Source organism: Ptychodera flava, chromosome 15, assembly GCF_041260155.1.
Source record: "Ptychodera flava strain L36383 chromosome 15, AS_Pfla_20210202, whole genome shotgun sequence".
NCBI lineage: Eukaryota > Metazoa > Hemichordata > Enteropneusta > Ptychoderidae > Ptychodera > Ptychodera flava.
Window position 1 is genome coordinate 32,189,556 of NC_091942.1, and position 14,530 is coordinate 32,204,085.

General features: G+C 36.3%; 1 protein-coding gene across 1 annotated transcript; it reads right to left on the minus strand.

The window, feature by feature from the left end:
• LOC139151928 (electron transfer flavoprotein subunit alpha, mitochondrial-like) lies at nt 1–9,345 on the minus strand. Its single transcript, XM_070724981.1, has 8 exons — nt 8,776–9,345; nt 4,335–4,484; nt 3,431–3,595; nt 2,515–2,725; nt 2,020–2,124; nt 1,435–1,586; nt 791–937; nt 1–336 (listed from the first exon to the last, which is right to left on the minus strand). Exons 1-8 carry the CDS (start codon nt 8,818–8,820, stop codon nt 292–294), a joined length of 1,020 nt encoding a protein of 339 aa, XP_070581082.1. The 5' UTR covers nt 8,821–9,345; the 3' UTR covers nt 1–291.
• Nucleotides 9,346–14,530: the final 5,185 nt, after the last annotated feature.

A 14,530-nucleotide genomic window follows, 5' to 3' on the forward strand; every position in this document is an offset into this window, starting at 1 on the left:
TGTTTTGAAAATGGTACTTTATTCGAATACCTCACTTGGTTAAGATAATTCTGTACATTCAAACAAACACACAATGAAAAGAGAATTAGCTTCACCCTAGAGAACAAAATTGTCATAACCGTGTATCTTTTACTGTCCCTGAAACTCATGGCTAAAAAAATATTTAGTATCACTTGACAATGTGCTATCAGAAGAATACACAGTGCTGTCATTTGCACCTAAACATACATGCACGTTTTCCGTGACACAAATGTTGCATTGAGATCATTTCATGGGATGTGGTCCTCTCTTTCAATTCTTAATCTTGTCCAGTTGCTCTGTCATCTCAGGTACAGCCTACAAGACAAAATAGATACCACAGATATGGTGACATGCATATAGACATACCATGTTGGTGTTGTGGAGGGTCCCAGAATCTTTGCAAAATGAAGTAAATTAACAATCTTGAATTTCCAGGACTGGAAATTCATTGTCCCATGTAAAATCTCTTTTGGGTAAAAGTAAGATGCATTGCACCAACCTGTTTGATATCCAATAGGATGAGTTTCTAAAATACTGCAAACAGCAGAATGACTTGTATGCACAGCGATCTGCAATTGATTCAATTTGTTCAGGACAACAAGTGTATGTCCCCAAAACAAAGAAAAATATTTAAAATTCGTTAGGTTTATCAAAAAAATTGCTGAAAGTTTCATGACAGCAATTATAGAAAGGAAACAGGTTTCTACAGCTCTGATGTATCGCTATACTGACAGTTGTACTTTCAAACCTTGCCCATGATATTCCTCACCTTGAAAAGGTCGGCCACCAGACCAAAATCAGCAACCTGGAAGATTGGTGCTTCAGGGTCTTTGTTGATGGCAACAATAGTCTTGCTGTCTTTCATGCCGGCTAAATGCTGGATTGCTCCGGAGATGCCGACTGCAATGTACAGCTCCTGAAAATAATGTACAGTACACGGTTGTTAAAAACCAAACAATGACTACATTTCACTATGAAGAAAATACAATTGATGTCTGTCAGTTTGGGTAACACTTTCTGAACTGCCGCAATGATAAACTAAATGCACTTGCTGGAGATATAAACTGAAACCAGATTAGAGTCTGGGTGTAGGGTAAAGAGACAATCAGGAGATTAGATAACAGATTGAACTTTGGATAATTCTCAAGATAGTGCTAATACTATGAAATTTTGATTTGATTTGTTTCAGAGTTACAATAAGACAAATGGCCGACTAAAATGAAAGCACAGATATCCCACAATAATTAAAGCAAATCTCCTATACAACTACAGAACTTCCTTTTTGGAGACAGTTGAAATTTGTTTTTCTATCTTCATACTGTTCATTGCAAAAAATAATACTAATAATTCCCACTAGTTTTGATGAGAAAGTAAAAACTTGAAGAGTTTCTGTAACATCGGAAGACAACTTACAGGGGCAACAATTTTTCCAGTTTGTCCAACTTGCATGTCATTTGGTACATATCCAGCATCCACTGCGGCACGTGATGCTCCAACTGCTGCATTCATTCTGTCAGCAAGATCGTACAACAACTGAAAGTTTTCACCATTCTTCATTCCACGACCTGAAAAGTAACAAAGTCAGTCAGTCCTAGGCATTCTGTCATTCTGTATGTGAAGTTCCCCTGGCAAAATCAATCTACCACATTCTGAATAATACAGCTTCTGCACTACATGGATATTGGTTTGGACAGTGTTCGAGCGGCATTATGTTGATTTTCATCTGCTATTCCCCTTCCCTCCCCTCCACTGATATTTATCTCATATTTTCTTGTATTGAAATCTGCATTGATAAGTACAAGTTGTCACGCTAGACCTTACTTTGAAAAGTTCACTGCACAACACACACTGAAACATGCTAAAAATACAGACAACAAATTGTCATATTTATCCCCACACCTCAAGTGTCGTCTAAACAGCAAGGTACGTTGACTTTCTACGCAGACAAGGGTTAAATTGAGCCAATGAAGTGGTAAACTGTGTTTTGTGATATCTTACCTCCAGATATGACTGTCTTGGCACTGGTCAACTCTGGACGGTCACTCTTACTCAAAGCCTGCCCAAGCCATTCAGCCAGGTCTGCTGGCACATCAGCAGCTGGTGCTGTGGAGTAAAGAAACGGTTCTGTTAATGCAAACCATCTCTGTAACTCTCCCCCATTGAAGGAATCAACTGGGGCTGCATAATGTACTAAAACTTTCCAAGAATTTACCGTTCAAAATCTTCTGCATTATAATTGAGAAAATGGCACAATCAAAATTCTTTTGTACAGAGAAAGAGGTATCCACTTTTAAGCTTTTTTTCTGCAGATGCTTTGTTTCCAAATTTTTTTCACACTAGGGATGGTAACTTTAGTAGCTGTGTAATGTGTGAATTTTCACTTCACTTATCCAATGCACACAAGGCTTTTCCTTACTTCACATAGTTTATTCAGCAACTACCTGATGTAAATGTACGGCAGTGAATTGGAAGTATAAGAAATCCCAACTTTACCATCTTCTGATGTAGCTGATCCACCACTGACTTCTGCAGCCTCAAATGCAGTCCCACGCACACTGAAGATCTTCACTGGGTCTTTAGATTTGATTGTTGAGATGGCATTGCCGGCATAGATGGTGCGAACAAACGTGTCTTCTGATTCAATGCCGATGATGTCTGAGATCGGTGCCACGTCAAGTTTGGCAGCTATCCTTGGAAGGAGGTTCTGATAGGTGGAAAGATATCAAAATTTTTAAAAATAAAACTTTCAAAAAAAAATTTCAGTAGAAAATGTGCATATGTGAGTTTTTCCATAATACATGGCGAGCTTCACATCTTACATAGCAAACTTTCCATCCAAGAAACTATGACGTCCTGTGTTTGTTTACTAATGCTTTCTGTTTTGTTCCTTACGTAGAAGGTATCAATTTGATAATTTGCTTACACTTGCAGATACACCTGATTGAATTACCCCAGGGAATAATGATATCTGGGCTTATATTCATGAGCAAGTCTACTGAAATACAGTTCTATTTTCAATTTGAACACTTCCATGTCAGTAGACAACAAGACAGCTATTGCAGAGTTTATCTGCCTGTATTGGGTTTCAACCTTGTATTCTTGCTTTATAGGTTTCAGTTTGTTTATACTATAGGTTTCAGTTTACAATTTGTGTGACCTTGCACACAAACTGGGAGGTTTGACTTCTTCACCACAGAAACACATTTTCAAACCATCCATATCTTAAAGCCTTACAATTTTCATTATAGGTGATTAGCAAACCTTTAAAATCATTATCAGACATTATCATAAACTATAATCAGAATTCTTAATGACATTCATGTAAGTATGCAGCATTTGCTTAGTGCTTGATTTTGTTGTGCACTACCCTTGTACTTGTAACTTGACAAGAGATTCTTCCAACACTTACCTTGCCCATGGCAGTTGCACCTGCTGCAATGTGTGTAAAGTTGAACTGTTTCTGAGTACTGACCACCAATGGTGTAAGTACCTCAGGTAGAAAGCCTTTGTATGCTTCATTGTCGGCGACAAGAATTTTGCTGATGCCACCAACTTGAGCTAACTGCTCCACAACCTGAAGTGACAGCACAACAAAGATTTGGACAGTGACTTTAAGTCCTTGTTTTATATAATATATATATATATATATATATATATATATATATATATATATATATATATATATTATATATATATATATATATATATATATATATATATATATATATATATATATATATATATATATATATATATATATATATATATATATATATATATATATATATATATATATATATATATATATATATATATATATATATATATATATATATATATGTATGTATGTATATTTGTGTGGATTGTGATGATTGAGGCACGTCTTAGGATGCTAGTCACTGGAATTTGTTTCCAAAATGGATTGCTTTATATGTTGTGAATGGAAAATGGTCGCAGGAAAGCAACCATTGATTGAAATCTCCCTTTCAATGATTATCAGGGAGTTTCAAATTTTAATCTCCATGATGGGCATTATTATGTGAAACAGGACAATATATATACAAGATATCACATCAACATTGAAATTTTAAATAGAATAATATTAAACAGGGCATATCCAGGATGAGATTAAACAGATATGGTTCAAATGTATTTGAAATTCAATGGAAAACAGACTTGAAATTTTCAGTTAGATATATACAGATGTGTAGAACACAACTTGTAGGTCAAAAGATATCTACCTTTCAGAAATTTCAAACTATGACTATCTTGACGTACAATTTTGATCTAAGGCAATGGAGCCTAGGATTTACCTTGCTGCAGTTTGTGCCAGCTACAAGACACGCCACATCACCTCCAACTTTCCTGGCTGCAGTGATGGTATTCAGCGTGATGGGTGTTAGCGCCTCATTTGTGTGTTCTGCTACGACCAATGTACTGCCGTGTCTATAAAAGGATGATGTCTGCAAAAAAAAACGATCGATATTACAAATTTCACTGCTATTATTGGAGTTAAGGAAGGACCAATCTGTGTGGGAAAATTTGAGGATAATCAAATTACCCAGGGTTTTACATGACGCGCATTTCTGCGTCCTTTACGCATAAAACCGGACGCAGGACCCCTCAAAAACTAAACCACGCGTCCCTTGGGACGCAGCAATATCTGTTGCTGGTGTACACCTTGCGAAGCTGCTGAACACGTAAAACACATCCCAGTAAACCTTACCGACCCCGTACTTTAATGGAATGCTCCATAGTGCATTGGCCTCCACTGTTTCATAACCAATGGTAACCGCGGAAACAAATTCTATTGCTGTAAAAAGTTACTTTCAAAATGTAAACTGATTCTTAATTGGTCGATTTCTTGTTTGCGTCGATTAACACATATTTATGCATCATGGCGGGTCGTGTCAAACAGGCCGATCTAAGGTTTTTCGGCGGCCGCAGCAACCAGCACCATGCAGGTTTGGTCAAGGCCGAAACGGCAGCTACGCCATGCGATACTGATACATCAGGTCCCCCGACCAAGTCAGCAAAATTACGAACATTCAACAGAAGTTGACTCAATAGATTTACTATAAATGGCTTCGATATTCTGAAGAGCAAAACGTCATGGAATGCGGTGTATGTTTGAAAGCGAATGTTACATGCCCGTTCATGGAAGGTTTTTGTAATTTCAACATTCAACTCTCACTCGTCATCAGGACTCGAAAAGTCGTCTCACAAGCGTTAAAATCCTAAGCATGAGGACCGGCAGTTGCAGGGTAAGAGCACAGTTACGAGTGGAGTGATACGTAGCGGTAAGAGTAACGAACTCGAGGCGTACGCTGCACAATTACGTACTGTTTACCTGATCGCTAAACGTGACCTTCCATGCGATGTATTCACTGACATCATTCATCTGCAGAATCTGAACGGCTTAGACATTGAATATTACAAACGTCCTCAGATAGTTATGGAGTTTGAAGAGTGTATTCAACGTGCGATCGAGAAGTCCCTGATTGATAGCATACATGCAAGTGACGTCATCGGTATAATGTTGGATGAGACTTGTGTTGTGACATTTCATTCATAAGAAACTTGCAATATATGTTCGATATATTCAGAATGGCGAGGCGAATTTTTCTTTCCTCTGTAACCAGCAAATTACAGATGCCACTGCTGCAGAGATTGAAAACGCCTTGATTGAATTTTTGACTAGGAAAGAAATCTGTGACGCAGCCGTGGACAAAATATATGGACTAGGAACAGACGGGGCGGCCGTAATGACCGGCCGTTTGAACGGGTTGGGTGCAAATTAAAAGCCAGAAATCCCAACCTTGTTCAAGTGCATTGTGTTGCACATTGATTGAATCGTGCTGCTTCCCAAGCAGGCAGAGATATTGAATATTGCAAAGAATATCATAATATAATCCATTCATTGTATAAACACTTCATTGACTCTAGTGTGAGATATGACAAACTTAGGGAAATTCAAACTCTGTTGAATGGGAAAACAAAACAAATTACTGAGGCTACATCTGTTCGCTGGCTGTCGGTCGAATCAGCTGTCAAGATGGTTTTCATCAGTTTGAGCCAATTGCCTTGGCACTTGCAAGTGACAAAAAAGGGGGAAAGGCTGATGAGCTGTTGAAATTTATCTCTAATTCATTGTTTCTGCTATTCACTGCCTTATTGATTGATGTTCTTACTGTCATTGGAATTTTGAGCCTTACATTTCAGAAAGATTCTGTCACCTCTTATATCAAAAAAAGTGTTCAGTCTACTAGGGACACATTGAATAGAATGACTAATGATTCACACACTGTCAGAGACGTCTTTAATGATTTGGGTGATGTTCCTGGCAATGGTCAGAAAAACACATACAAAAACATTCAAAATACTGACAATCAGCACTCAGACAGAGGTTCTGTGATGCAAGAGAAAATTATATCAACAAACTGCTGCAGAATTTAGATAGCAGATTTCCAGATGATGAGATGAATATTCTGGAGTGTTTTGATGTGATTCTCAACCCACACAGATATCCTGAAAATGTGGCCAACCTACCTGACTATGGGGTCAACCAGCTTGATCAACTGTTGATTCATTATAACAATACACCAGGTATTGATGCTGATAGAGCTAGGGCACACTTCCTTGTTTACAAACACTTCACAAGATCTCATAGGGAGGCACTGAATTTTGATATGTATATCAAGCTGTTGCTAACTGATTTTACAGAGGAGTATCCTGATTTTGCCATCCTAGCTAAAATTGCTCTTGTCATACCAGTGTCCTCTGCCCCATGTGAAAGGGGCTTTTCAGTACAAAATGCCATCAAACAGAGGGCACGAAATAGACTCAATCCTCAAAGGCTTAATAGACTAATGTTCATCAAACTGGTTGTCCCCATCATAGATGATTTTGACTTCATGAACACTGCTACTGTAGGTTATTTGCTGAAGGAGCTGCTGGCAGAGTGTGAACTCAAACCTACTGGACTTGCTAGGTGTATGCCATTTCAGAGTATGAAATTACTTACCTTCTTGTCAATTTGACAAATTTGAATATTTGTTCAAATTTCACGTTGTGAACTTGTCATTAAAGTTATGAGATAATATCATCATTAATGTTCTTTGAATTGATCAATGAGGGCCCTCAGTATGAACTAGAATTTTCATGTAGGAATTATTTTAAGAAATATGCAACTATTTGCTGTGTGGTTTAATACTAATTGAACACAGTGAAGACCATGGCATTGATAAACTATAAAACATTTTTGTGAAATAAATTGGGACCCCCATATTTTGATGTAGGACTCCCATTTTCTAACACCAGGAGTCCCAGGGACTCTCAAAAGTTAAAAGTGATGTAAAACCCTGTTACCCATCTCTGATTTTCTCTGCATTAAAATTTGGCAGTAGGCAAAAGAGACTCACTATAAACATTCACCCACAAACATATGAGTACATATCAGTAAAAGCTTGAATTACTGTTTGTGGCAACAAAGTTGCCCTGTTATACAGGAACTAGTGCATCCTATTCACAAATTTATATTGTAACATGCTTCAATGTGAGTGCAAATCAATGCATTGATTTGAATAGGAACATCTAGGGAGTTAGTGGGCTGAGTGAATGATGTACGGACCAGTATCCATAGTAACTTGGTCCAGTGAAGGCCTTCGACAATTTTGACGTCAAAGTAGATGCTTAATGCTAGATGTAAAATATCCATGTGTGCACCGCTATTTTGACTCTCTTTAAAATCTATGTGATGCTTGTCGCTAATGTAAAATTGTCTGAGAATGCCCTGCAAATTATATAGTGTTAACTGTGAAGAGGCATGCAATAAAAATAATATTGCCTGAATACATGGGTTTATATGCCCTCACAGCAGGAGAAAATTTGCCCTCCTGGCATCGGGCAAATTGTCACCTGCTCTCGGGCACATAAACCATGTATTCTGATCAGGCAATAATACATATCATTTGAAATGTGCTTCCATGAGAGGAAAATCATCAAAGCCACAATTTATATTCTAAGTTACTCAGAATTGATCTCAAGGCAAATTATCACAATCATACAAAGGACCATATGCTTGGAAGTTGTAGTTATGAAAGATGAATAACTTGTCTTCATCTCATAAAACAATAGCGTGTTTATGAAACACGCAGTCATGAGTTACAAAACTGCTATTGTACAATGGGGTGACCTTCAAATGTGTTGTCAATCATAGAGATAGACCAGTCCCCTTATGCTTTGACTTTCAGCGATCACATAATACAGGAGTGAATGGTTGTTTTCGATTAGATTTTCTATGAACAGCGCTAATATGTGTTTACATAATCACAGTAATTCATATTCACATCTACAAACAGTGTGGCAAGCGTGAATATAATGACCTGATCATGACGAACAGGACAATATCTCAATAGCAATGGCATCATGGATCAAAGACGTGAGAACCGAGAGAATTCAATGTGGAAATGGATAAGGAGACAATATCGACTATTCTCTATTTCGATCAAGTATTTTCGGAAATTTCCTCTATCAAAAGTATGAAAACCTTAGATTAAATATGCTCACAAGAGATAACCCATTCGCCCTACTCGACCTGCACGTCCCACTACAGAACACAGTATGCAACAACCACAAGCTCGATTCTCCGGTCGGCAACCGGCGAGGACTCCGCCTCCGTGAGATTGCTTATATACTATATCATGGTTCTTTGATACTTTCAGCAATCAATCGTCAAATGAGACTATTACTTACAGCCTGAGCTACTCTTCTCGTCGGGCGTGCGACAAGTCCAAACATTTTTTACACTGTCGGGCGATGCGACGTGTGGAAGTCGTCTTCATACGCAACGCATGAAGAGTTCATAGGGCAAATTTTCAGAGTTACATAATATCGTTGAGGGCGCTCTTCACCGTCGCGCCAGGAAATGTTTTACTTCGTATCTCCTTCGTTCTTGTTCCCCCACAGGGACCAAATAACATCAAATAACATACAAGTAAACAAAAAAAACTGACAGGAAAAATATATCACAAATATGTATAGACTCCTAATTGACATATGTAACATCTTGCTATGGAAGGTTCCTTCTCTCACTACACTGATCTCAACACAGGATCTCAGAATACCATTCCATGAGGAGGTTCCTGATTAGAAATCAAATATATCTCTGCTATACATGTTTGTACCACATTTTCATTTCAAATCCCACCCTTTTATATGACAAAAAATGTTAACTCGAAATCCCCCCACTATTATATGGCCAAACATTCCTTAAGTAATAGTAAACTAAAATTTTGATATCTTTTTAATAGTAATCTGCTCATTGTATCCATCGTCGTACACCACGCCCTCTTCGGCGAGTCTCTTTACCCAACGCCGAAAAGGTATTTTTTTTGCGAGAGCAGGAAAAAATGGAAAAAATGCTCTGGCTTGCGAGAATGATTGTATCAACTCCAATCTCTTGTTTTACACCCTATCTCAGGGTTTTCATTAATTTTTTTAATCAAAGCTAAATGGGAAATGCCAACCAACTGATGACCCAGAGTGGATGACAGGTCGTGTGGGGGAGGAAGAGCAGAGCTCAAGGGGTAATGTTCCCCCTCTCGATTGGGGGTCTTTGACATTTTATGGTTTTTACAGGCAATTTTGAGCTCTTCAGTATACTTTCTGAAACAAAGTTATGGATTTTCAGAGGTAAGTTTTTAGTGAGTTTACGAGTAATTTTGAAGCTTTCTGTGAATGTGTAATTTGCATTTGTATCCTTGACAAATAAATTTCATTCTGGATTTTAGTTCAATCAACAACAATCATGTACACATATTTAGACAGGCTTTTGTGACAAGTTGAATATTGTGAGTTTCAGCATGCTAGATGTAGATGGCAAGAAACTGTAGTTGATACATTTAATAGAGATATTGAAAAAAAAATATCAAGAATTGCAGCTTGTCCTGTGTTACTGTCTACTTGTTTTTCTTATGAAAACTTTATGGCTTTCCTACTATTTTACAGTTTTTCCAATAAAAATCATGACATGCTATAAATGCATCACAAATTTGCTTAATTAACACTAGAGCCATTGGATGACGTGTTTTGTGTTATTCATTCATTTCTTCATTAAATCACCACAGACCCTAAAAATTAATTACCTACCAACAGCAGACTCTGAAAATGCAAAAAAAATTAAGGAACTATATATCTTCAGATCCCACCCCTATAGCCAGTGTAAACTGTTCTAATCCCCCTCTACTACCCTGAGAACTTTCAAATCCCCCCCCCCCCGAGTTCTTCCAGCCCCCTACCCAGTACGCAGATGTTTGTTGTCTTATTTGTATTTTTGTTTTATTCTATTGTTTGTTTTAGGTGTTTGTGAATCTGAGGTTCCTGTGGTTTTTGTTAAAGGAAATAATGATCTGGGGCTGAACACTTGTTTTCCTGGAACAAATTACCTTATAAACACTGCCAGTAATGGTTGGAAAACCTTACCTGGAAGTCTTATTTATGAACATGAGAAGGTGATTTTGTTTTCTTTATACTTCCAGACTTCATATGGAGCTCACTGACAACCTTGGATATATTTCATATGGAGAGCATTTCAAATTTAATAAATTATGCACTTTTGAATCCTTGAGTTTATACCTTGATTTTATCAAGATATTTCTTTTCAAAAATGTTATTCAGAAAAGTAACTCTTATTTTTTATCTTGTCATTATTTTCATCTATAAAAGTAACAGGTCTGAAATTTCAGGTTCATGTCAATTTTTTAGCTAGTTTTAGCTTTCCAGTAATCTCCCCAAATGTTACATTAGTATCATGTTTAGCACGTGTTTCAGTGTAGCATCTTGATGTCTGCTGGACATTTTGCTTTCCGTCCCAAGAAAAGCGAAGGGCTCAACAGATGTCTAGCTGCTGGACTACAAGTGTAGTCATAGAAACTACATTTTTATGTCAAGGCAACCGCAAGTCCCTGTAATGAGTCTACAGATTACAAATATTAAAATACAAATTATTAAAATGCAAATTCAAGACTATAAAAGATCCTGCAATTGAAGATGAAAAGCCACTGAAACTTCACAATTTCACAATAAAAAATACACACATTTACTGTATTTATTTCTCAGCTTCTGCATCTTTATTCTTTTCATTTGTTGCCCAATTTCATTCATCATAAAAAAATCCTCCTTTTGTGATCCATTGTTAAAAAATTCCAGTAAATCATACATGTAGTTCTCACAAAGTCATTTCATCAATGCTTACATAGACTCCATTGATACGCCACTGCCTTGAAAATCAAACAAATTAGAGTTCAATTCTAGATGCTGTACTGTTGAAGGGAATGATTGCACTTGACCCACAGGCAGGCTTTCAATATGTGACTTGTGTCAATATAAAGTGCAAATAGATTTTCTAAATGGCATTGAGAACTGTGTGTGAAGCTCAAATTCAAATCATTATCTTGGTTATTATATGTGAGGAATGGTTTTGAAAAAATTATCCTGCTGAACAAAAGTGGTTATATCATTTACCCGATGGTGGTGCTAAAGACAAATTTTTGAACTACAGTTGGAAAGTTAATTTCTCATGCAGACTAACAGAATTAAAGGCAAAAAATTGCCTCAAAAAGGTGTGTAAACTTTTATTAAAAGTGCATTGAATTGGCCTGTCATAGTTACTGACCTCCAGGAAATAGAAATTGCCTGTTTTACAAAAATAATTTGAACTGTCAAAAATAATGCAAGACCTCAAATAAAATGATATCTGAATATAAAACTAAAAACTTACAGACACTGATTACAATAGAGATTTTCTATTCCCAATTTGACAATATTTGTAACAACTGCAATCTTACTGAAACACTGAAAATTAATGAAAATTTGGAGGTTTATGCTACAGTGGTCCTAAAATTTTAGCAAATTTGTATTTGATTTGTGGAACAAAAAACATGCAATGTCTTTTTGCTTGGAAATCTAGAATTCTTGGGACTATTGAAGACAAAAATTTCTTTCTGCGAATGCATTTTGGGACCGGATGGCATCACAGAAATGATGCTAACACAGCCAAACATTCAAAAACGATGAAAAGTCTTTTGATCAGCATCACAAACTTGTATAATCTGCAAATCTGATATGTAGCACCACTTCACATATCACAACCAGTGTCCTGCTGGTAGTTGTCTCTCGAATGAACTAAATTCACCTTGAGCTCATCCTTTTTGCAAATTTTTCAAGAACTACAACAAAGATTATTTGCTAACGATGTTCTTGCATTACTGCTGAATAACAATGCATGTCTTTCATCAACTTCTGCAAATAAATGCATAAATTCACTTCGATCCAGAAAACTTGCATACCACAACCAAAAACAGGTGATTCACATTTTTTTACCTTGCATTGTCGACAAGTTGCAAAGAATGACACGATGTCCTTTGTAAATTCTGCCCTTTTTTCTCTCTTATTTTTGAAAGCGATGTACTATATATACATCCCTGGTGTCCATTTTAGTGCATTTAGTGCATTTTTATGTGAATTTATAGATTTCCACTGTTCCATTACAGAGTTGCCATAACAACTATGGTGTTTCATAGATCTTTTTGTGAGAGAAATCGTGTCAGGACAAGCATTTGGAGTGAAAAATGTTTGAAATTTTATCATCATTTATACAATCTTCGCCTGTATTGGCATAAATTTGAATATAAACATGCTTATCAGTGAGTGAAAACATCTCACTTACACACAAACATAAAAAAATACCTCAAATGAAAAGGAGGTAGACAGCATCTTATTTTTTCTCACAATATGAGTTATCTGTTTCTGATTTACATCTCATTCCTCAGCTGAAAACACATTCTATAATTTTTAAAACAGAATCTTACTCTGTTACATTATGTTACAAAGCAGTACTGATCAGCTAGTAATTGCTAATGCAAAAAAAAATCTTTTTACAAATATTGCTTACAATTTTTTTCACACTCTTAAAAAACAACATATTTCAGTATTTCAGTCATGGCAGGTAGAATTCTGCTATTCTATGTAAAAATTGATCCCTCAGTTTTAAAAGGATACATACATCCTTGGATACCCTTAAAAATTATAGTCTCTTAACTACATAAAATAGAAAAAGTTAATAATATTGACCTCAAATCACCATGGCAACCATATTTTGAAAGGATTTTGTCACCTCCTAATTCCACTCATTCTGTCTGGCAAATCCAAAAGGCATTTTCACCAAATTTGATCCTGAAATGTGTAATTAATTACCCTGATATTGTTGTTGAGGAAAACAATTTCCCCCCAAAACCCAGCTGACCTTGTGTATACAACACTGCATTGACAGATATCTGGAATACCTTTCCACAGTTGTACTCTCTTGATATGTTCTTCATTATTTAAGATGCTTACATGAGCAGACAGCACGGAAAATAATGGAAACTCAGACCTGGAAATTGCTTCATTTCCCCCAAACTGACTAATTAAAATGATAACAGTCAATTATAAAATGACAGGAGACAAGAGCATTGTCAAAAAATAGTGACAACATCACTGTTCGCTCCCATATAGTTATCAAAACAAGTCAACAATTGTATGAAACATTGACATACATATACAGACAGACTGACATACTAGTTTCTTTTCCTTTTCTACTTCTGTGATAATATTTAAGACAATCAATCTGCAAGGCAGTTTATGTATTGACAAATATGTTATCTTTTACAAGCACACAGTAAACTGTTCTTGATTTTTCATTTACAATATTTGACATAGACTGAAATACATGACATGCAACCAATGTTTACACTTTACCTATACACCAGATACATGGAGAAATTTCAACATACAATCATCAACTCAGAAACCCTACAGGAAAAAGTAAACATTGTTTTCTTCCAGAACAGCTGGTACATCCACATCTGGAACAACTTACAAACTTAACCAATTACACAAGGATGATGACACAAGAGATAAAGTTAAACTGTGATGAACCTGACTATTCCTTTCAAATCCTTACCTAACTTGACATCTTAAACTAAAATACACTGCATGGTTAATTGTGCACAAAAATACATCGGGTGGACCATTTGATAAGGGATGGTGTCTGGAAGATTGATGAGACCTGTACATTATCTTTTTTATCCGATCCATTGTACATTCTTTTTTCACCACTCTCTCACCTTTTCTTTTTGTCAAACCTTCTCTGGCTGCATTTTTTTTTGGCATTTGTTAGGAATTTTTTCAAAATCTGCCAGGATTTTTTTGCTGCATTTCAACACCAAATACAGTTTACCATATCAAATGCTTACTACTAAATCACCACATTATATACTCTTAGTTCCAGTAGGTATAAAATTACCAAAAAAATCTTAAAAATACAAAATGAAAGATATCCCAGTAAAACTGAAAGTTTCGCAAAGTTGCCCCAAAAATTCAAAATTCCGGATTTCAACTTAATTTCAATATATCTTATTAACAAAAACCCTAAGGACCGGTTTACTAAATATCAAAGCAATCAGACTGG